This window comes from Cucurbita pepo, chromosome 15 (genome assembly GCF_057944985.1).
Source record: "Cucurbita pepo subsp. pepo isolate OVF chromosome 15, ASM5794498v1, whole genome shotgun sequence".
Lineage (NCBI taxonomy): Eukaryota > Viridiplantae > Streptophyta > Magnoliopsida > Cucurbitales > Cucurbitaceae > Cucurbita > Cucurbita pepo.
The window spans coordinates 9,816,330-9,840,106 of NC_141812.1; the positions used below are offsets into that span (position 1 = coordinate 9,816,330).

General features: G+C 35.4%; 3 protein-coding genes across 4 annotated transcripts; 1 reads left to right on the plus strand and 2 right to left on the minus strand.

Annotated features, from left to right (window-relative positions):
• Positions 1 to 1,502: 1,502 nt before the first annotated feature.
• On the minus strand, positions 1,503 to 6,360 carry LOC111776293 (cyclase-associated protein 1). 2 transcript variants are annotated; one of them, XM_023655714.2, is made up of 11 exons: positions 5,898 to 6,360; positions 5,428 to 5,596; positions 5,269 to 5,333; positions 4,575 to 4,863; positions 4,306 to 4,462; positions 4,114 to 4,223; positions 3,929 to 3,984; positions 3,773 to 3,829; positions 3,473 to 3,616; positions 2,418 to 2,521; positions 1,503 to 1,700 (listed from the first exon to the last, which is right to left on the minus strand). In XM_023655714.2, exons 1-10 carry the CDS (start codon positions 6,171 to 6,173, stop codon positions 2,435 to 2,437), a joined length of 1,410 nt encoding a protein of 469 aa, XP_023511482.2. In that variant the 5' UTR covers positions 6,174 to 6,360; the 3' UTR covers positions 1,503 to 1,700; positions 2,418 to 2,434. The 2 variants fall into 2 exon arrangements, with proteins under 2 accessions (XP_023511482.2, XP_023511481.2); XM_023655713.2 differs by having other exon boundaries at positions 1,503 to 1,767.
• A 2,336-nt stretch (positions 6,361 to 8,696) lies between these two features.
• Positions 8,697 to 12,738, minus strand: LOC111776518 (putative receptor-like serine/threonine-protein kinase At4g34500). The gene is given in 8 exon segments (XM_023655985.2): positions 8,697 to 9,087; positions 9,090 to 9,170; positions 9,604 to 9,813; positions 9,998 to 10,127; positions 10,210 to 10,380; positions 10,485 to 10,607; positions 10,694 to 10,798; positions 11,980 to 12,738. Coding segments are annotated over 8 exon segments (1,413 nt in total). The 5' UTR covers positions 12,543 to 12,738; the 3' UTR covers positions 8,697 to 9,057.
• A 6,274-nt stretch (positions 12,739 to 19,012) lies between these two features.
• LOC111811170 (BTB/POZ domain-containing protein At3g05675) lies at positions 19,013 to 22,215 on the plus strand. Its single transcript, XM_023697920.2, has 2 exons — positions 19,013 to 20,378; positions 21,685 to 22,215. The coding sequence occupies exons 1-2, from the start codon at positions 19,203 to 19,205 to the stop codon at positions 21,952 to 21,954; spliced, it is 1,446 nt and encodes a 481-aa protein (XP_023553688.2). The 5' UTR covers positions 19,013 to 19,202; the 3' UTR covers positions 21,955 to 22,215.
• The last annotated feature ends 1,562 nt before the right edge of the window (positions 22,216 to 23,777 follow it).

Below are 23,777 nucleotides of genomic sequence, written 5' to 3' on the forward strand. Positions count from 1 at the left end.
ATTATTTATCTTATAATATTATTGTTAAATAATTTACCTGATTAATTTTTAGAATAGTATTATAAATGATGCTTTTTTTTTTATGTTGTCTCATTCATTTCCATCTTATTAAAAAAATAATAATAAAAGGGGCTATTTTAACAATTTAGGAACATAATTAAAATTTGTTAGAAAGTTGAAAAGTATTTTGCATAATTCAACATTTCTTAAAATCAACTACTGACTACTAGTAATTCAATAGATAAGACATATGTATATATTTTTTTATTTATTTATTCCGATAGAACCGGGATGGATGGATGTTATTTTTTTATTTATTTATTCCAATAGAACCTGGATGGATGGATGTTCGAGAAGTCTTGATTAGATGAACGACACGCGGGCCCATTCTCAATAGCATGATCGAACGAGTTATGATGGCCGACGACGGGAATATCCCGAGACTCGGGATGGCGTCTTACGGAATGGCGTCAAGACATATGGACCCTGTCGATGGGAATTGAGATGACGAGACGAGATGCGACGTTGCATTGAGAGACCTTGGCCCAAGCAGAGCCAAGGTCGAGCTGAATGACTTGATCTAGTGTAGAGCCAAGTCAGATGTGTCGCAAACGATTGAACATGCACGCACAGGCGGCGTGTGTGGTCGAATAAGCTTGGATTCCGCACAGGCGATGTTAGGGCGAAGACAAACCTCGCCTAAGGTTCGACGAAGCCACAAAGCCGGGACGAAAAATTTATATAGGGCTTGATTCCCCTTAAGGCTAGTCGTGAGCGTGTCAAGATCACGACGCCGCACAATAAAAGAATGTAAGACCGTGACAGTTGGATAAAAGATTAGATAGACTGGGATTATAATGATAAATTATATTTTACGTTGATTAAAAATATGATTGTGAATTAAAAATATGATCATAATTTATGGTCTTAGTTTTTGTAACTTAAAAAAAATATAGAAAAATTTATAGATATTATTTAGATCAATTAAGATGTACTTTCATTTTCGGTGACTTAGTACATGAACTTCAAAATAAAAATAAATTTATTTTTAAAGTGAAGTCGATAGATTCTAAAATTTTATTTTTGGTTTTAAAATTTCCCAATAAAATGTTTGAAAGTTAAAGTTGTTGCTAGAAAAGTATAGTTTCAAAAAGTAACAAAATAAATAAACAATATCCAAATGAGGCCTAGTTAACAATATTTAAACTTGACTATTTTACTATTAGTGAATAGTAAATTAAACCAAAAAAAGAATATATCAATGTCAAAATGCAATATTTTAGCTGGAAATTAGAGGGATAAAATACCCCAAATCATAAATATTGGTTTAATACCACCCATAACTAGGGAGTAATTGATTTAAATCCAATATTCATATAATAAAAATTATAAACCAATTCTACACAAATTTCAATTAATTGATAAAAATGACAACAAACTTAATATAGATCATTTTCTTGATGGGTTTGAAAATGGTCGTTTCAAAAATGAAGCTTTCCACGTAACAAAACAATGAAACTTTTCACAAAACAAACGAAGTTTAAGAATACAAATCAAATAATCGAGTTATATCAAAGCAAAACAAAACAAAATCTAATAATACAAATGAAATAATTGAGTCATACCAAACCTCTAGCCTCATATACCATATGAATAATCATTTTCGGTTGGGATGCTCTCAAGTTCTGCATTCTTATTGCCTACATTCAAACTTTCCCGTCATAATATGATTCTTCAAACTAAGATAATGGTTCAAATACATCATCCCTAAAATCAAGATAAAAGCTCATATTAACTAACCGCACGAACAAAACAAAATCCGCATTATAATGTAATTAACTAACCGCACGAACAAAACAAAATCCGCATTATAATGTAACTTTAATACTACATTAGGTCAGTTTTAACCATACATCAATTTGAATATAACTTAATTGATTAACAAACTGCAATACAAACGGGAAGACACAAATTTTCAGCCATAAACCAAGAATGTGTGAATACAAGCAATCAATTTGAAATGTATAAAATCAACTCTAAATTAACCATGTAACTCAAGTGCTAAAATCTAAACATTAAAATATTTCATTCACGACATAAAAAGCACAACAAAAGAACACCAATGTCACCAACCTTCCTGAGGCACTAAAATCTTGTATACGTATTTTCTACACGCTCCAAAACCAAAATGATGAATGATTAGATACTAATAGAGATTAGTTTAGGCAGGTATAAATTAACTCAGCCATTCATAACAAATAAATAGTAAATAAAATAAAATAAAAACTCAAAACAAGTTATTGGTAGCCATCGAAATTCATATACAAACAATTATTTCCTAAGAGAAAGGCACCAACTGTAAATAATTATAATGATTTATGAAGCAGAGTTAAAAGGCTCAGAGATGTGTTGATCACCAGAAAATTAAACTGAATTAGGCACCAGAGTGAGAAACTGGTGTTGTTTCAATACGACCATCCTTAAGTACATGAAGGAACTGCTGGGGTAAAACATGCTCCACCTGTGAGAATACAAACAATGGAAGTCATCTAAAGGAATATGAATGAATGTTTTACTATGCCAACTTAAGCACATGTTCAATTAATTAAGTCATATATCCTCAAATGTCTTAGGTTCAAATCCCCTCATTCTTTAACTCAAACAAAAAATCGAAAAGAAAAAAAAAAAAAAAAAAAAAAGACTTCCACACATTTTAATCTATTAAAAAAAACTTTTTTTTTTGGAGAGAGTCCCACGTTAGCTAGGGAATGATCATGGGTTTATAAGTAAAGATTGGTACAAGGCCTTTTTGGGAAGTCAAAAGCAAAGTCATGAGAGCTTATGCTCAAAGTGGACAATATTATATTTTTGTGGGGGTCCATGATTCTTAGCATGGTATCAGAGTCATGCCCTCAACCTAGCCATGTCAACAGAATCCTCAAATGTCGAACAAAGAAGTTGTGAGCCTTAAGGTGTAGTCAAAAGTGATCAAGTGTCGAACAAAGGGTGTACTTTGTTCGAGAACTCCAAAGAAGGAGTCAAGCCTCGATTAAGGGAAGACTTACAGTATACTTTGTTAAGTGCCGAACAAAGGGTGTACTTTGTTCGAGGACTCCAGAGAAGGAGTCAAGCCTCGATTAAGGGGAGGCTTATAGTGTACTTTGTTCGAGGGAAGGATTGTTGAAGATTGTTGGGAGGGAGTCCCAGATTTGCTAATTTAGAGAATAATCATGGGATTATATAAGTAAGGAATACATCTCCATTGGAACGATGACTTTTGGAGAAGCCTAAAGCGTTTTTGCTCAAAGTGGATGATACATTGTGGGAGTCCGTAATTCCTAACGGGGGGGACATGAACAAAAGTCCTCAAAGTTTATACAAAGAACACTTTCCGGAAGTATGGTTAAGAAATAGGGAAGATCTGATTAAAAACAGATATACACAACAACGTATGTACAAGATAGAGATGTACCCAATCACCATCTGGATCATTTCCTCGCACCAAAACATTGATTTCACTTGATTTGGCAGTCGTTATGGAAGACTTCAGAGAATCGTTACTTAAATATAATTGACAGCCACCCGTATTATCCACCGAAATAGTTGGAGCCGATCCCTAAAATAACCAGAAACTACTTTATTACAAACATATTAAAATAATTTGACTACGGATATCATAATTTTGTTTCCCTTTATTATATGCTTTATGCCTTGTATAATAAATCATCATATGGCCATGCAAAATGGGAGCATATCGTTGGAAAAAAGATACCTGGCATTGAATCTCAATGCCGTTGCAGTTTACAATCTCACATGCAGCCACGACATCCTGTTATTTTTTGCCATAAACAAACGAGCCTAAATTAGTTCCTATGAGCTTGACTTCAATGAACTGAAATAGTGTGCGGATTGCTTATTTCACACTTACAGTGAACACAACTCCTGACTTAGTGCACTTGTCAACTGTTATGTTATTGACCTTTCCTGCACATAGTTTTTAAGGATGATGTAAGTTGCTCATGGAACAAGAGTAATTTTGAAGTGGCTGCCCAATATCATGCTAGTGATGTCAAATGAGTGGTGGGAGAGAAGAGAGTAAAGTAGCGAAATCACCTTGAACCTGAACCACAGAATCTTTACATCCATACATGTATACCGACTGTTTTGCATCACATTCTGATATAACCAAATTTTTGTTTCCGATTTGGTTCTCAATGGCCCACCTGCAAGGATGCAAGATATGAGGTGAACGAATCAGAGGGATGGCATTTTCTTCAGTAGGGATGATAATATTAGCAGACATACTTCCGACCCATTTGAAGCTCGAACTTGGGGTTGGGAGCGACAACTGACTTCTTCGACGAAGAAGGCAAATTTCTTCGACCAATTTCACTGGTATTGACAATACCAGTTCTATCTCCACGGTTTTTCGTCTTCATATCATCAGTAACTTTTCTCAAACCTGTAATGCAACAAAAATATGTAAGAAGTAGGGCAGCATATCTATAATTGGTATACACATCAATTGACCCTTTTGCTAAAGAATATAATTCTGTAAACATAATCAATTGTACCTTCAGTGACAGACTTTCCTGAGCTAATTTCTTGAAACACAGCAGCCATTCCTTCTTTTGGACGTGTTGACGCTTGAGAAGTTTCAGTGCTAAAGAGGGGAGCTGAGGGAGGTGGAGGAGCAGGAGCACTTGGGGTAGGAGCTTTCGCCATTTTGCCAGCAGGATTCCAAACTGGTCCCAAAGGATAAAATCTTTTAACATAATCCCTCAAACCTGGCAAGAACAGTTCCTTCACAGCTCTGGCCCACTCGACATGGTTTTGATCTTTGTTCTTAAACTCCACGAGAATCTAGATTAGGATTTAGGAAAACAAAGAATGAATACAGCCTTGGAAATACTTTGTCCAGCTACTTAGCACAGATAATAAAATCACAGAGAGCTACAAGCATCAAGACTATCAATTTCAAATGATACATCCACTTCTTAAATTTGCCCTGTTCACCCATCTTTTTCTTTATGTTGAATCATGAATTGGCTAAGAGTACAAGGCAGACAAACCATGGAGAAAACATGATAAAACGAGTCTGTAAATTATAACAAATTCATAAACAAGGTTCAGTCTAGCACCTACGAATGCCATTTTGATCATGTTTGTATTGCTACACAGGAAAATTTTCTTACACATTTACATAGGTTGGTTAGTGTTCCTTGTTATATCATGAATATATCAACTAATGTGCCATGTTGAGTGTACCTTGTTGCTGTAGAACTCAGCCGTTTGCCAAGTTTCCTCAACATGTGCTACAGGCATGCTCATACCTACGAAAAGTATCATCGGGGAATTAGAAGGTTCGAGTGAAACTACACATTTTCATTTCTAATGTAGAAGGAATAACTAAAAACATCGTCCCACCAGACTCTTTTCCTGTATACGCAATCCAGGCTAAAGCCGAGAGAGCATCGGCAACAGTCTTCAAATGGTTGAAAAACTCAGTTCTTCTCCCTGCTGTCAATGCGTTTGCCTTCAGAATAACTTCGTTCAGTGGCTTGAAAAATCCAGCCAATCCCGCAAGATCAGGTTTCTGCAAATCATAGGAAAAAATTCGACCTAATAAAGCAATTCGTTCTGAGCGAGAGACATTGCAAACTTGAGATAGCGACGCTATCTTCCCCAAACAACTAACACGAGAGCAATACTCCAAAATTTGTTAATTAACATTACATTTTGAAGATTCTCAAATTTTTGTTTCATTCGTTTAGCATCCAATCATTGATTAAACATCCACGGAAACGAATATACAGGATAAACGACCTCATCGATCAACGAATTCATCAAATCGTCGTTCAAACAGGAAAAAAAAAACATAAAAAAAAGCCGATTACCTGCGTTTGTTTGATCGTGACAAGAAGCTCCTTCTCAACGGAAAAAGCTTCTTCCACAATCCTCGTGACCTCAAGGACCTGACCTCCTATCTTCTCAGCAGCATCGGACACCTTCCGAACGCAATTCCTCATCAGATCCTCAAAAGCCAAAATCGAAGGCTCCGACGCCGCATCGTCGCCACTTCCCAACGAACGACTTCCAGTGGAGAATCCGGTCGACAGTGCCTCAAGCCGGCACACGGCGGATTCAAGGCGTTGAATCAATTTCTCCTCCATATCCGCAACCGCAACCGCAACCGCAAAACTCAATCTAAGATCAGATCCACGGAGAAATGCAATGAAGATGAAGAAGATGACTATTTCATTTCAATGATTCGGAATCGAAATCCAGGCTTTAGCTTCGGCTTTTTGTTGTTGTTTCGTTGATTTTCTTTTTTGGCGGTGTCAATGATGAAGAGTTACTACAACTTTGCGCGGGGTCGTTCGTTTTGGTTTCAGGAGGGCAATTCCGGGAGTTTGAAGAATTACACGTGGCAATTTCTCAATTTTTTCAGCACGATTATTCTCAATTTCTAATAATTGCTTGCCACGTGTCGCATTCGTGATTCAAAGAACTTCTCTTCCTTTTTATTTATTTTTTTTAAGGTCCCTAAAGAAATTAAAAATATTTGACATTTACAAATATATTTAAATTTGATGAGATTTTAGTTATTAATATAACATATGAATAAGTATAATATTCTTAAAATTTTGAAAAAGAAATAACCCGACAACCCAACCCAACTCAAGATTGGGTTGTAAACTCTATTTGGGTTGCTCGGGTAACCAACTCGATCTGAATGTTTCACTTAAAAATTTAATGAAATACTTCATTAGTTTTCTTTAAGACGTGCCAACAAAAATAAATGTTTTGCTTAATAACACTTTTCCAAAAGAAAATATCTAAATCATTGAATTCACGGTTGAATCAAATTATCACATATTCGTTGTTTCTGTTCAATTTAAACGATAACTAAGCTCTCATTTCGCCACGAACTAAGGGAATGAAAGGCTTGTTTGAACAAAGCTCGAACAAATTTAAGCAAAAGTCTAACTCAAAAGTCAATTTTGTTTGAAGTCTCATCAATTTCATACCATACTCTGCTATATAATTCATTAAACTCACGTCAAAATAACTTAATAGCGATTTTTCATAACACATAATAGACAGTAGCCTTCGATAAAGATCAAAATATTCATTTGTAATGGCTCAAACTCGCTGCTAGCAGATATTATCGGCTTTAACATATTACATATCGCTGTTAGCCTCACTGTTTTAAAACGTATCTACTAGGAAGAGGTTTCCACACCCTTAGAAAGAATGTTTCGTTCTCCTCTCCAACCGATGTGGGACCTCACAATCCACCCTCCTTAGGGCCCAGCATCTTCGCTGGCACATCGCCCGGTGTTTGACTTTGATACCATTTGTAACAGCCAAACTCACCGCTAGCATATATGATTCACTTTGACCCATTACATATTGTCATCAGCGTCATGATTTTAAAACGTGTCTACTAGGGGGAGGTTTCCACACCCTTATAAGGAATGCTTCGTTCTCTTCTCCAACCGAAGTGGGGCCTCACATCATCGAAATCTACATAAGGTCGAGTTTAGGATAAAACAAATTGCATGTGCATATGTCTATGCAAATTAGGGTGGATTTGGGTGATGGATATTTATGAACCAACAGAAGAAAAGTGAGATGAAGCAAATGACAAATAGAGGGAAGCTTGGTTCTTTGGTGAAGTAGCCAAAGAGAGAAAGAAAGAGGGAAAACAACAAACAAGGACCGCTAAACAATGATGAAATCTCCAACTTGAGAGGGAAAACAACATCAAACTAACTCCTAAAAATCCTTACGAGTTGGGTAGAAATGTAGCAGATGATGGCCCCATTGTGTTTGTTGAGAAGTGGATTTTGTTGGTGGAAGCTATCACCTAGACGACGACATGTCACGTAAACTAAACTAATAAGCAACTATTCAAAATCATATATTCGCAGTTCAGTGTCAGTATAGACTTAGAGAACTATTATAGTTGACGACGACATGCCACGCTAACTAAACTAATAGGCGATGATTCAAAATCATACATTCGCACGTAAACTAAACTAATAAGCAACCATTCAAAATCATATATTCGCAGTCCAGTGTCGGTATAGATTCAGAGAACTATTATGGTTGATGATGACATGCCACGCTAATTAAACTAATAGGCGACGATTCAAAATCATACATTCGCACTCTAGTGTCAGTATAGACTCAGAGAATTATTATGGTTCACGATGATATGCCAAGTTAACTAAACTAATAGGCAACGATTCAAAATCTTATATTCGTACTCTAGTGTCATTATATGGTTCACGATGACATGTCACGCTAACTAAACTAATAGGCAACGATTCAAAATTATATATTCACACTCTAGTGTCATTATAGACTCAGAGAACTATTATGGTTCCCGATGACATGCACGCTAACTAAACTAATACACGACGATTGAAAATCATATATTTGCACTCTAGTGTCAGTATAGACTCCGAGAACTATTACGGTTCACAATGACATGCCAAGCTAACTAAACTAATAGGCAATGATTGAAAATCATATATTCGCACTCTAGTGTCAGCAGAGACTCAGAGAACTATTATGGTTCACGATGACATGTCACGCTAACTAAACTAATAGGCAGCGATTCAAAATCATATACTCGCAATCTAGCATCACTAAATGCTGAACAAGTTCACCTATCAAAGTTGAAGTTGATGAAACAAAGCAATGACTTCACTAAATGTTGAACAAGTTCACATTGAATTGGAATGAACCTAAGAGTTCTTGAATAAACTTCAAAATTTCACAAACAGAAACGCATAGAGAATTATTGCAAGAAGCCTACAAATTTCATATATAAAAAATAGGACATCCTATATACAAAAGAAACACTCACTTCTTAAGTTTGTAAAGAACCATAAACACCAATACAACAGCACAAACATTAGGCAAATAATTGATATACACGGCGCTGCCTCGTATTAGATTTTCGAAAACTGATTGGGAAGAAATTATAGTACAAAATAATCTGACCTCTTGGAAGAACTGGCTTCTTTCTTGCAGCAATAAGGTTCATCTCTTTCTTGCTTCCATGTCCTCTATATACCAGCATGCTTCATTGGGAGTTTACTCGGCACGTCTAAGCTAGAAGGCTGGTTATCTTTCTCTCGCACGGATCGAAGCTCCTGGAGAAAAAAAGATAGGTTCACTCTCCAATTTGAACACATGTTTTAAACTCATACAATCACTTTGTTCTGGAATAGTGATTGATGTCTGAGAACATCAGGCTTGCAATAGTATGATAGAGTATCATTCATATTCCACTAGTACACAACTAACCTACATAAATTTACATTTGAAACGATCATATTCTCCCTTAAGATAACTTTCTGGATTGTATTCAGAAAGGTCTAGCTAAATAACTCGTCATTGAATCGATTAGATTTTACACGAGCCGATAACTTATTCAGATATTTAAAGCATAATCTTCTTTGGGTTTATTGAAACTTTGGAAATCAGGGGGTAGATAGAACAGCTGATGTAGATGAACTAGGATGACGATCAGCACATCTTAAGTCAAATAATTTATAAAGAGTATAGGTGGACGACAGTGCTTACCGAACGATAAGGAAAGTCGTCTGCCTCTATCATATGAACGATTTGCCCCATCTTTGGCCTTTTATTGGCATCCAAGTCGATGCAGCGTAGACAAACAAGCAACATTCGCTTTAGAGTTCTTGGAGGGGGTGGAATCTCAATCAACGGATCGACAACCTCTTCGCCACGTCGATTCGCCACCATTCCTTTAAACCAGTCCACCAAGTTCATCTGCAGATACATTCACCAAATGCTTAAGCAAGACAAAAACCTACTTTCTTTCTGCTTAACAAAAACTTTCCGGTCTTCCCTCTAGCACACGGGAATCATCGTAAATTAAATTGGAAAACTTAAATATGTATGGAACATGTGAGAAACTTGGCTTAACATGGTGCGTAGAGCGTAACGGTCTTACCTCTCCTGGAGGCCTGGAATAGTCGATTGGGCTTCGGCCAGTAATTATCTCCATAAGTAGAACTCCGAAACTATATACATCACTCCCCTCATTAAGCATGCCTGTACTTGCATACTCAGGGGAAACATATCTACAGCACAACAAAGTACCTCAGCAAACCAGAATGACTGAAGTTGCAAAACTGGATAGAATGTAGTAACGTAGAAACATACCCAAAGGTCCCCATTACACGAGTAGTTACGTAGCTTGCTTCGGGTTGTAAGAGCTTCGCAAGTCCAAAATCAGACACTTTCGCATTCCATTTTCTATCTAAGAGAATGTTGCTAGATTTTATATCACGGTGCACAACTTTCGGTTCTAAACCCTCATGCAAATAGGCCAAACTGTTATTGAAATGAGTCAATCAGCAACAATAACGCAACCAAAACATAATTACAATCAACTTCCAATACGACCAGATGTTCTATGTCAATGTAAAACAGTTTACCCTTTTGCTGTTCCAAGGGCAATTTTCATCCTAATATCCCATGTTAGAGGGCTAACAGGCCCCACATCACCATGTAACCATTGCTCCAAGTTGCCATTATCAACAAATTCATACACAAGCATCCTAAAATGGCCACAAAATCCCAGATGTTAAATTTATTTTATTGGACTCACGTGTTAACTTTTGAAGGAATTCAAAAAACAATGTACCTCTGTGTTCCTTCGGCACAATAACCCATCAGACCCACCAAGTTCTTGTGCCTTACTTTTCCAATGGCCTCTACTTCAACCTGGAACTCTTTCTCTGCCTGACCCCTGTAAGAAAATTATGAAAACAGTTAAGGGTACGTTTGGTAGCCAATTTGCATTCATTTTCTGCTATTCGATTCGTTGTCTGGGGATGTTTTTAGAACTGTTCTCGATTCCGTTATCCAGATAGTGCAAATTATGAAAAACATTGTATTGAAAACAAATAATATATAAATATAGCATGATTTCATGCTATAAACTCAATTCATTCTTAATAATTGCACAAAATTTTAAACATATACATAACCATAAAGGATAGTTTATATTCAGCCTAACGTTTAGTGGTAATGTGAGATCCACATTGGTTGGAGAGAGGAACAAGACATTCCTTATAAAGGTGTGGAAACCTCTCCCTAGTAGACATGTTTTAAAATCATGAGGCTGACAGCGATACGTAACGGGCTAAAGCGAACAATATCTGCTAGACGTAGATTTAGGTGTTACAGGTATCTACTACGACTAGTTTTCTGGTTTAATTGGGATTCAATTCGTGAATCTATTACCGAACACATATGTAAAACACGAAATGCAACTTTGTTTCCATTGAATCGCTTAATGCAAAATTTTGTTTCTAGATTGCCCACCAAAGCGGCCCTAAGACATTAACTTAAAATATAGCAAGCACCATCCAGTAGGCCATATTAGTTTCTGAGAGAGAATCTACTCATAACCAGGAAGAAAAAGAAAGGTAAAAGTAACAATCACAAGCGATATGGTGAAGTTCTGTGATTTGAAATAGAAAAATTTGCTGATAATTCATGAGAATTCATGAGAATTCACCATTGGAGTAAAGAACAAAGTGACAAAGGAAGCCCACTACCGACACAGTACCAATAAGTTCGGATCCAAGTTTCTTCAGTCAAAGCAAGAATTTCATGGGGAAATTAAAAAATGGAAGAAAAATGAAGACTAGAGCATGAACACAGCAGCAGAACAGGGAATATAATAAACAAAACAGAGTGATACTCAACGCAGTTTTCCCAGAAAACAAGATACAATAAACAAATATGAAATGGTTGAATCTTTGTAATCCACTATCCACCCACCAAGATGACAATAAACAATTGAGAATTACAAAAATGACGTGCAATTCTTCATTTTCGAGTAAAGTATTGAGCAAATAATTGCCAAACACAATGCAGAGTTTCTCTGAAATGGCTTACAGCGAATGTCGTTGATTCACTTACTTGTTGTTAAGAAGATTCTTCACGGCGACGACGGAGCCGTCCGGCGAAACGCCTCTGTACACGATGCCATAGCCTCCTTCTCCGATCACATTCTCTTCCAGAAACCCATTGGTTGCCATTTCGAGTTCCTTCAAGCTGTACCACCGTCCCCACCCTAAGTTCTGATCCTCCACCGGCACATCGCTTCGACCGCCGCCGGACACGTCGCTCTCTTGACTCTTCTTACCTACTCCAGTCTCGAACTCAGTTTCCTTCTTATTCTCAACCCTAACGACTTCCCCTTTCTCGCAATCCACACTCCGATCGGACTCATTGATCTCAGCGATCTCCTTGGAGAACAACGGAATTAATCCGGAACTATGCTTCACCCGCATTTTGTGCTTCCTCGAGTCCCTATTTTTACGGATACAGAGGAAGATCAGAGCAGACGCTGCAATCACACATGCAGTAATTATACCGATCGCGGCGTAGACTTTCAAGTTGGATAGTGAACTCTCGGAAGAACTGGAGGAAGATTCGTCGGAGGGATGAATCTGGGTCGAATTGCTACCGGAAACCGCCATTGTTCCCGGCGAAACGAGGAGAAATGAGAACAAGCAGCAGAACAGAAGATGGAACGTGGGTTGTTGAGAAAAATATGAAAATTTGCAGGAAAAATGAATTTGGAGGAGAAGAAGAAGGGAGTTGAAAGATTGAGAAATGCGGATTCAACGGATATGAAGATCAAAAAGAAAAAAAGAACAAAAAAAAAGTGACAGAGGAGAAGGCGAAAAGAGAAGGAACGTTGTTGAGTTTTGGGGTACGAGAAAGTGAATTATTACGGAATTGCCACTGAATAGCGGCGGTCGCAACGGCCATGAAGAGGGCTGTGGGACATGAATTGACCACCCATGGTAGATATTGTCTTTTTTGCGCTTTTATTTTTAGGTTTTAAAACACGTATGGAGGTTGTCACACCCTTATAAATGGTATTTCGTTCTCCTTCTCAACCGACGTGGGATCTCACAATCCATCCTCTTGGAAGCCCAATTTCCTCGCTCGCACTCATTCCTCTTCGGGACCCAGCATCCTTACTAACACATCGCCTCATGTCTACTCCCTTCAGTGCTCAACCTCCTCGCTGGCACATCTCCCAGTGTCCGACCCTAATACCATTTGCAACAGTCTAAACCCACCGCTAGCAGATGTTGTCCTCTTTAGGCTTTCCCTTTCGAGCTTCCCCTCAAAGTTTTCGAAACACGTCAAATTATAGGATTTCATTAAACACAAACTTAAAAATTTATAGATTTATGAGACATTTTTTATTATTTTAATAAGTTTCATTAAAACAATTATTTACTCTAAGATTTTTTTTTTTAAAACTATACTTAAAAATAATTATTTTATTTTTATTGAATAAAAAAATAAAAAACAAATGTATGTAGAATTTTTGCCTATCTTAAACTTTTATAAAAATGTAATAATAATAATAATAATAATAATAATAATTGTTCCCAAAATGCCCATCATAAAAATATATTCCCTATGGTATAAAGTAAAGATGCTAATGATGTTACCTATGGTTGGATTTTCAAAAATAAAGCATAATCTAATTTGCTTCATTATTTTTATATTTCTAACGGCTTAAAAATGGAAAAAAAAATATCTTAATAAAAAAATAAAAAATTAATTAATCGAGACAGAGAATAATCATCATCACCTGTTTAACAGAAAAAACGTTGAAACAGAGGGAATTTAATCCGTAATATTAAAATTATATATAATTTTATTAAAGTTATATAAATAATTTTATAGTCATTATTAATAAACTTTATGTTATAAATAAAGGTTGACTATTATTATAGATTCGTTGACTTTGTTAGCCAAGATGGAGAATAATTTGTGGGGGATAGGGCACATTTAATTTTGAGTTAATTTGAGAATTTGTTAAAATTTATATATAACTAAATGTTTTTAATGGAGGCCATTAAATACTACTAACTTATTTGGTAGCATTAATGTTACTAAATTTAAATCACATTTATTTATATATATATATTATTTTGCTCATATTTTTTTAGATTAATTTATATTTCAAGCCAAACGTGATTTTAATATGACGTGTTATATTTAAGTACGGTAGAAGTCAAACATCGTTTTGACTTTTAAGTACGGTAAAAAAGAAAAAGTGGATCGCGTGAGAGTATGTTTTTTTTTTAAGAAAGACGTGCAATAATCTTAGTACAGTATGTAGTGAACATAGTAACCGCTCAAAATAAGAAATAAGTTTTTCTGAACGTTCTAGTGGCACTCATTTAAAAAAAAAAAAAAAAAAAAAAATCATCTACCCGTGTGAAAAATGACTAAAAAATAGTCCAAGAACGAATAGTATTTTCTTCATTTTTTTTTTATACAAAATATGTGTATCGTTAACCATGCAGTGTCGTGATCTTAATACGCTTATATCAAGCTTTAAGGAGAACGAAAGCTCAAAGTCAGCATCCTCAATGACTTTCTCGAGAACACAATCTGCCTTGGATTGTGACATCTAGCCTAGTAGTTTTGAAATTAATGCAATAAAACGAGATATTTTTTTTCCAACACACCCGATTTTCTCTTTTACCTAATTCCTTTATGAAACTCACCTACTGTATTATTTAACAATAATAATAATAATTTGATGTTAAATAAATAAATTATTGGTTAATGTTCAATTAATGAGCCATATTTGGTAAGACCTAGTTATAAAAATAAGATTTGTGGTTTATTTGGTCTACTAGTTATTTGTCGACACGTCGTCTCCATCTGATTCTCCCTAATGTCGATTTTTTACCTCACGCTGTCAGTTTACACTAACCTCATTTTCGACTTTTTTTAACTGCCCTCGATCCTGACCTTAACGATAACGGATTCCGTTAACCAGCATTACATTTACACCCTTTTTCAAAGCATAATAATACTAATAATAATAATATTTTTATTTTATACTTTTTAAATTGAACTATATATATATATTAACATTTTTTTAATTAATCTAATATAAATTTGAATTTTACTTTTAATATAATCCTAAACTTTCGATAAAAATGTGTAATTATTTTTTTTTTAATATCAAAATATTAGGACTAGATTGGGTGAATTCAAATTTAGGGCCTAAAAAAAAATTAAAAAAAAAAATAAAAAATAAATAAATAAATATATATATATATATTATTTTTAAAAATTAAATTATTTTAAATGTTCGAAAATCTAAAATTCAAATTCTAAACGTGATTTTGAAAATGCCGTTGGAATTGGTTAAAAATTACGGAAAGAATTACCGAAAATCGATAAAAAGAAAAAGAATTATAAAAAAAAAAACCGGTAATTATGTTTTGGGTGTGGTTGGTCGGGCCCAAAGCACTAGGCTACGGCTTCCCACAAAACCACATCATGTCAACCAAACCCATATTTTCTTTTAATATAAAAAAAAAAAAAAAAAAAAAAAAGTTAAAATATGAACTTTTTGTGAAAATAATAATTTTATTGATATACTTTTTAGATTCGTAACAATTTAGTCGATCAACTTTATATGATTTAATTTCTTTACTTCAAAATTTACTGCGGTAAATTTTCTTTTTGTTACCTCATTTATTTTCTCGGGTTTTGAGATGTACAATGATATATAAAACTCGTGTTGTTTGATGTTTTTTTTTAGTTCAACAATATGTACGATTAGGGATACGAATCGTAGGAGTGCCCAAGTAAACCGAAAATTGAAATCGAACCAGGTTGAATCAAACCTAATGGCACACCATGACATATTCATCTAGGGCATAACCCTAACACAACCAACTTGTTAATACCAATGTGGACCTCGTCTATCTAGATAATTCACTACGGTTAACCGACAACCCTTTAATAGTCCTCACAATGTATATGATAACATAATCAAAAGGAGAGGACCTCGTGCCTTTGTTTATTACACGATGTTATGTGGTTCCTTATCCCTAAAGACAAGTTCGCTATTAGAGATTGGTTAGCTAGCCCCTAATAGACTCCTCGTATTAACTTATTTAGGAGGTACGATTAGGGTACTGTAGCATGCATAACGAAGTATAAACATGCTAAATTATACTAACAATCAACAAGTCGATAAAAACCGAGTAACCAAATAGAAACGTGCAGCTGATAGAGTCTCTCAAACAAAAGTCTATTTACAATCCAGTTACTACCTATAGCGTCTCGAATGCTTTAAATTCAATAAAAATTTATACTATGCTTAAACTATAAGACAAAATTGATGAAATTAGACCGTACCGACTAAGGTATTTCCGTGCTTTTATCCCTTCCCCTTTTCCCTTATTTCTTCTCTCTCTTTTTTCTAATTCCCCTTTTAATTCTTCTTTTTTTTTTCCTTTTTCTTTTTCTTTTACTTTTTTTTTTCTATTTTCCTTTATTTCCTTTTATTTTTTCTTCTTTCCTTTTCCTCTCTTTATATATATATATATATATATATATATCATTTTCCAAATTCCCTTCTCAAATTCTCAAAAAAAAAAAAAAAAAAAAAAAATAATAATAATAATAATAATAATAAATTAATTAAGTTTTTTTTTACATTATTTCATCATCAATTATTTATTTAATATATGGATGACGTGGCTTAAAATATATGTATTAATATATTAATATAAATATGAATGGGAGTATCACTTTAACCTACTTAACTAATTAAATATTTATTCTAAATATCAAATATTTAAATTTAAACTAATTATTTGAGCATGTTTTTAAAATTTTAAAAATAATTAAAAAAACTTTTTAATATATATATATATATATATATATACATCAAAATTATTTATTTTTAGATTAAAATATTTAAATCAATAAAAAAAAACAAATCTTTAACATTTTGAGGCATATTCAATATAAAAAATTTCATTAAACAATATTTATTAATTATAAATTAAATGAAACGAGAAAAGTGCTTATTTTGTTCATTCTACCAAATAATATATTTTTTTTATATAAAAAATATTTGTTTTTAATTATTGGATAAAATGGTTGTGTAGAATTTTAATTTTCCATAATATCATAAATTACATGAATTTTTTAAAACAAAATTATTAATTAAATACTCAATGGGAACCTTGTGAGCTCACCATCAACTTGGACATTTGAAGATGGGCTTGGCCCATTAGACTCCATGTTTCCATTCAGCCCAACTCAGCCAGTGGGTTCGGCCCATTAACTCACATCATTTTTACACATTAAAAAAAATTAATTAAATCAATATTAGATGTGGTAACTTGGATTTAAATTACGATAAAAATATCAATTTTTACCATTTGTTTAACTTTACCAATACCCGTAAAAGTCAAACCTTGAGTACTTAAAATCGACCTACGAGTAAATCTAACACCTAGATAGAAGAATACATGAATAAACCGACACTATATCGATCAAATTATGCAAGCATGGTGAAAAAAAATGGTAAAAATTAATAATTACTACTTACACTGAAAAACGATCATTCACCGAGTTAACCAAGCTCGATTTGGAATAATCTTTTATCGAGCGACTTTTTAGAGAAATGGAGACAAAACATAACAAGAAAGACGTTCGCTCGAGTCGAATAAGCGGGGTATGTGGAAGTTGTTTAATAGTAAAAAAAAAAAGGTTAGTAAAAAAATTAATTACACTAAAATTTTATTTTTTTGGAAAAATAATTTAAAGGTAATTTTAGAAATTAAAAATTATTCAATTTAAGGTCAAATCAGTTGTTATTTTTTTTATATTATATGTTATTGTTGATAAGATTGGATTGGATAAGGTTACCATTTAGGGAGCATCTGTGATTCTGTTCTGTATCATATCATTAAAAAAAGGAAAATAAATAAATAAATAAATAAGACACATAAATAAATAATGATTTGTTGGTCTGATGCTTATCTGGATCACTGCATCTAGATATTTTATAATAATAATAATAAAAGTGAAAATATTTAATTATTTTTTTTTATTACAGCCTGAAATTAAATTAAATAATTAAACTTTTAATTTTTTAATTTTTTTTAATATTTGTTGAACTGTTTTATTATGATTTATAAACTTCAAATTTTTATTGCGGCCAGAATATTCGGGGGAGGACAGATGTTCAAATAAACATAATATTAGGATATTACGAGCTCATTAGACATGCTACATAGGTCGAATGTTCAAATAAATACAGTATTATAACTTTATGGGTTTATTGAACACGTTGCACGGGAGGTCTAAGGTTCAAATAAACACGATATTAGGAGATTACGAGCTCACTAGACATGCTACATAGGTTAAAGGTTCAAATAAATACAGTATTATAACTTTATGGGTTTATTAAACACGTTGCACGGGAGGTCGGAGGTTCAAATAAATACTGTATTATAACTTTATGGAATTATTAAACACGTTGCACAGGAGGTCGGAGTTCCAAATAAACACAATATTAGGATATTACGAGCTCATTAGACGTGCTATAGAGGTGGTCGATTCAAATAAACACGACATAACTTTATGAGCTCATTAGACACGTTGCATCAACAGAGGTTAGAGGTTAGAGGTTGAAATAAACAGAACACTTTATGGGCTCATTAGACACACTGCATTGGGCGAAGGTTCAAATGAACACAACACTTTATGAGCTTATTAGACACGCTAGATTGATAGAGGTCGAAGGTTCAAACAAACACAACATTATAATCATATGAGCTCATTAAACACAATGCATCAATCGAGGTCGGAGGTTCAAATAGACACAACATTATAGTTATACGAGCACTTTAGACACGCTGCATCGATAGGGGTCGGAGGTTCAGATAGAAATACCAGTAGCCGGAGGTTCAAATAGACACAACAGTATAATTATATGAGCTCTTTAGACACGCTGCATCGACCCAGGTCAAGGGTTCGAGTGAGCACGACAGTGTTATTATAGGAGCTCTTGAGACCCGATAAAAAAGAATTAAATAATAAAAAAAAAGAACAAAAAAGAAAATTGAAAACAGATTTGGATATAAATCCCCCAAAAGGGATCAAAGACTGCGGTGAGTTTCCAATTTCCCATTTTTTCCTTTCAAGGTTCAATGGAAGGACCAAATCTAGAACGATCTCCGATTCTTTCTCAGGTGATGCATTCTTCATCTTCCTTTCTTTGCAGTTGATTTTGCAGCGTTGATTCCGCAAGCAAACTGTATATTCCGCCGGCGATTTGCTTGGAAATGACCGTCGGATCTTCGAGGAAGAGGCAGTACGTTCAACACTCTGCCTCCACCAGCCGTCACTCCTCTGTTTTTGCCGCCGCCGCCGCCGCCGCCGACTGTTTTCCTTTATCAGATAAGTCCTCAACCGAAGTCTCGAAAAAGCCCCATACTCTCCCTCGTACTTCATCATTCTCCTCCATCGCCGCCTTCAACGACGCCTCTACTGCTGATATTGTCCTCCGTCTATATTTGGAGGTTGCTCCTTTTGATTCGTCTGGTTCTGAGTCTCCGGCGTCCTCCGATGTTCAGATTTATCTTCATTCGTGTGTTATTCGCCGATCGAAGTACTTTTCTGCTCTATTGTCGGACCGATGGCAGCCTAAGAAGGACAATGATTCAGATCCTTTGAGGTTGAGTTTCAGTGTTCCAGCGGCGCAGGGCTCAATGGATAGTCATTTGGCTGTTCTTGAGCTTCTTTATGTTGATGATATGTCGGAATCCATTGATAGCACGAAGGCTGCGTTGGATCTCCTCCCTGTTGCGCTTAAATTTCTTTTTGAGGATTGTGTGAAGTCCTGTGTTCGATTTCTGGAGGCCGTGCCGTGGACCGATGAGGAGGAAAGGAGAGTGATGGGATTGATTCCATTTCTGCAGGAGGAAGAATCGAGGGAGCTTCTTGCTAGGGTTTCGCCGGGCCGAAATGATTCTTGCGACGAAATGTTGCAGGGACTGATTTTGGCTGCTATTCATAATTATCCCAATATGGCTTTCGTGAAGGCATTCGTGGCGAAGCTTTTGAAGGATTTTTCATCAAGGGAGTCCGCGAAGAGAGTGCTGAAGAGGGCATTCGAGATGAGCTTGAAGGTCGTGAAAGAGTCTTTGGAGGAATATTCAAGCCCAAATTTTAGAGGAGATCATAACGAGACGGAGGCCATTCAAAGGCTCAATTTGCACACTGCAATGACAAATGCTAAGCATTTGTCGTGGGTGGTTGAGAGGATGATAGAATTGAGGGTGGCTGATGTTGCTGTGGATGCATGGAGTGAACAGGCTTCTTTCACTGCAGATTTACATCGAGCATTTCGAGACGATGGGTGGAGGGGCATTGTGCCGGGGTTTCCTTCAGTTCTTTTGCGATGTACCTCCAAGCTTGCCAATGCGGTTGCTGCTGGTAGCATTTTGGCCACCAAACAGGTACTAATCACAAGATATGCTCTTATAGAAAAGAGCTAAAAGCACATAAGCATATCTTTTAGCTCTTTTCTATAGTTCTTATTTTGTCTTTGAGTCTTCTAAAGTTCTTGTACATAAGTCTTTAGTTTACACCATGGATACTTTTATAAATTCATTGACCCAATTGGACATTTTAAGTTGGGATTAGTTCTGTCTTTGGCTGGTTTCTGGCATTTAGATGCTGGTTGCCTGGTACCTAGGCTGTCTTTTGGAAATTGATTGAATCAATATTCAGATTTGTGTTCTGAATCACGCCAGTTAAATTATTCAACTAATTGGACCCACCATTTTTTCTTTTACCAACTTTTTGTGTGAGATCCCACATTTGTTGGAGAGGGAAACGAAACATTTTTTACAAGGGTGTGGAAACCTCTCGTAGGGAAAACCCAAAAAGGACAATATTTGCTAGTGGTGGGCTTGGGTTGTTACAAATGCTATTAGAGTTAGACACCGGGCAGTGTGTAAGCAAGGACAATGAGCTCGAAGGGGGTGGACATCGAGCAGTGTACCAGCAAGGACATTGGGCCCCGAAGGTGGGTGGATTGTGAGATTGCACATCGATTGGAGAGAGGAACGAGTGCTAGTGAGGATGTTGGACCTTGAAGCGGGGTGGATTGTGAGATCCAACATTGGTTGAAAAGGGGAACAAAACATTCTTTATAAGGGTGTGGAAATCTCTTCCTAGTAAACGCGTTTTAAAAACCTTGATAGGAAGCTTGGAAGGGAAACCAAAGGGAACAATATCGGCTAGTGGCGGGCTTGAGCTGCGTTGCTAGAGATTTATTTCTCGTGTTTACAATTGAAAGGTCGAGAGTAATGAGTTAGTGTAGAGGCAGATTTGAGAAGTAACAGATCCCTTTTCTATATTTATTATAAGAAACCAAATTATCATGAAGATGAAGGAAAGAACAAAATCAGGCGATACAATTAGTCACAGTATCCTTTCTTCTAGTCTTTTGGATTTTTGTAAATATTAGTTGATTCATTATGTTCTCTCTTTGGTTTAATTAGAAGATAGGCAACCTGTCTTTGACCCCCAACTGTTCCTTGTCAGTATGAAGATTTCTTAACTTTTGTTCCTTGATGGGTTGCTTTGCCTCGTCTTCGAAGACGATCCATTGTAAAACGGTTGATTACAGCAGTAGAGTTCTATCGACCCAAGTAACCACTGGGACGTTTTTGCTTGATTCGAAAACTGATTCGGGTTGAAATCCCATTCTAACTAAGGATTCTTGTGGTTCCTGGTTCTCCGGTTCCAACTTCTCAGGTTAGGAAGAAGTTCGTAAAGCATTGGCTTCCGGTTCTGCTTGTCAGCAAAGACCATTCACCTTTACTCTCCAGCAACAAGAACCTATGTATAGAGCTGGAGGAAACATTCCTGAGAATCATTTCCACACTTCCCTTGTCAGATGCACAGGAGTTGTTGCAGCAGTGTCTTAGCTTCACCAGAAACGTCGACGATTGCCCTCACCTGTTCAAGGCGTTTAACACCTGGTTCCGACGTGCAACACACCCGCCCCAGCTCGAGAAACTTTAATCGAAAAAGGAACTGTGAGGTGATTTCTTCTCATCTCTTCACTATTGTGCATACACGAAGTGGAAATTAAAAGCTTGTATATAAACCCCAGAAAGATTTCCTTCTGCAACAGAAGTGGAAACTTTTTTTTTCCTTTCTTTTTGGTGATGTAATTAGTTAAGAAGCTGGTAATTATGTAGATTGTTTGGCGAGTATCTTTGTCTCCTCGTTTGAGCATGTACAAATCATCTTGGGCAATAATTTCAGAACAGAGTTCTCCAATATTGTTATTTGTTACTACCCTGGATTGTTACCTGTTCGCTGCAGTGATACGTAACGAAATCTTACTGTGTCAGATAGAGAGGCGGGGGAGGTACATTTACCTAGCCTATCTAAGCGCGATGGTATATTGACAAACCTCATCTATGTCAATACCTTCACTAAAAAAGAGAAGGGTAAATAGTGATTTTCCCTTTTATGTTTAGTCATTGGCTTCGAGAGAAAGACTGCAAAAACGTCGAGATATAAGTTTGGTTTTTGGTTAAACATGAGATGGATTTCAACTTTCTATAAATTTATTTATATTAGACTAAATTATGAAAAAACATGAATTTTCTTGCTTTTGTCTTCATAACACTAACGACAATGATTTAAAACGACACAACAATCATAATTTCAACCCAAAGATACCGTTTCTTAAACATTCTAACAGATGTGCATATAGTTTGTAAATATTTACGAGACGTCAAAGGTAATATTATAGTTTAAAGTGATTTTTGTAATATAATATAGCCTTTATACCTTCAAGTCTCATAAATTGGTGGATTAATATTTCGTATGTCAACTCATCAATAATCTCTCTCTCACTAGAGTCTAAGACTATCAATAACAAATATCATAATCGTAAAATCTCAAACAAATGACTGACAGATACGATAAATTCGAACACCAAAACTAACTTACAAAAAAAAAAAAAAAAAAAAAAAAACGCGACCAAATTGATCAAACAAACTAAAACAGCCAGAATGTTTTCAGGTGTAAATACGAACCAACTGATACTGAACATCGAACATCGAACATCGAACCAACTGATACTGATTCATCAAACCAATCAAAATTCGAAGTCAAACATCGAGCCAACTGATACTGATTGGCCAATTGTTAACATTTATTTTTACTTGCACCCTTGCATCTCGCAACAAATTTCCATCTCCTAATCCATTGCATAACATTCAGATGGGAAAAACTATTCAACGAGGTCATCAAACACTTCCTATCCTATTAGCCAAATTCCATCTTGCAACTACTTCCCTCTCACAATTCATCATACAAACTCAGTCTTTTAACATATGAGCGTAAGATCCCACATCGGTTGGAGAGGAAAACGAAACATTCTTTCTAAGGGTGTGGAAACCTCTCCTTAGTAAACACATTTTAAAAACCTTTGAGGAGAAGCCCGAAAGGAAAAACCTAAAGAGGACAATATCTGCTAGCGGTAGGCTTGAGCTGTTACAAGTATGCAGCCTCATGCCTATTAGAAATTAGAAAAAACCCATTACACGGTTTTCAATAGGGATGGGGCGAAGTCTTCCTTTAACTTGGACTTATCTAATTCCAAATCCAAGTAGGGCTCTGAAACAGATTTTCATTGATAATGTTAGAAAAAAAACCACTGAAAGAATAGATCCATCTATCTTTGGCTAAGATCATTCTATTCTAATCTAATGACCGTTAAAGGATAAAGAACGCCTGAAAAATGATAATCTACCCAGTTACAACAGAATTATGAAGTTTCAATTCAGTAAAAGTATTGGACATCAGCCCAAGACCCCATACTTAGAGAA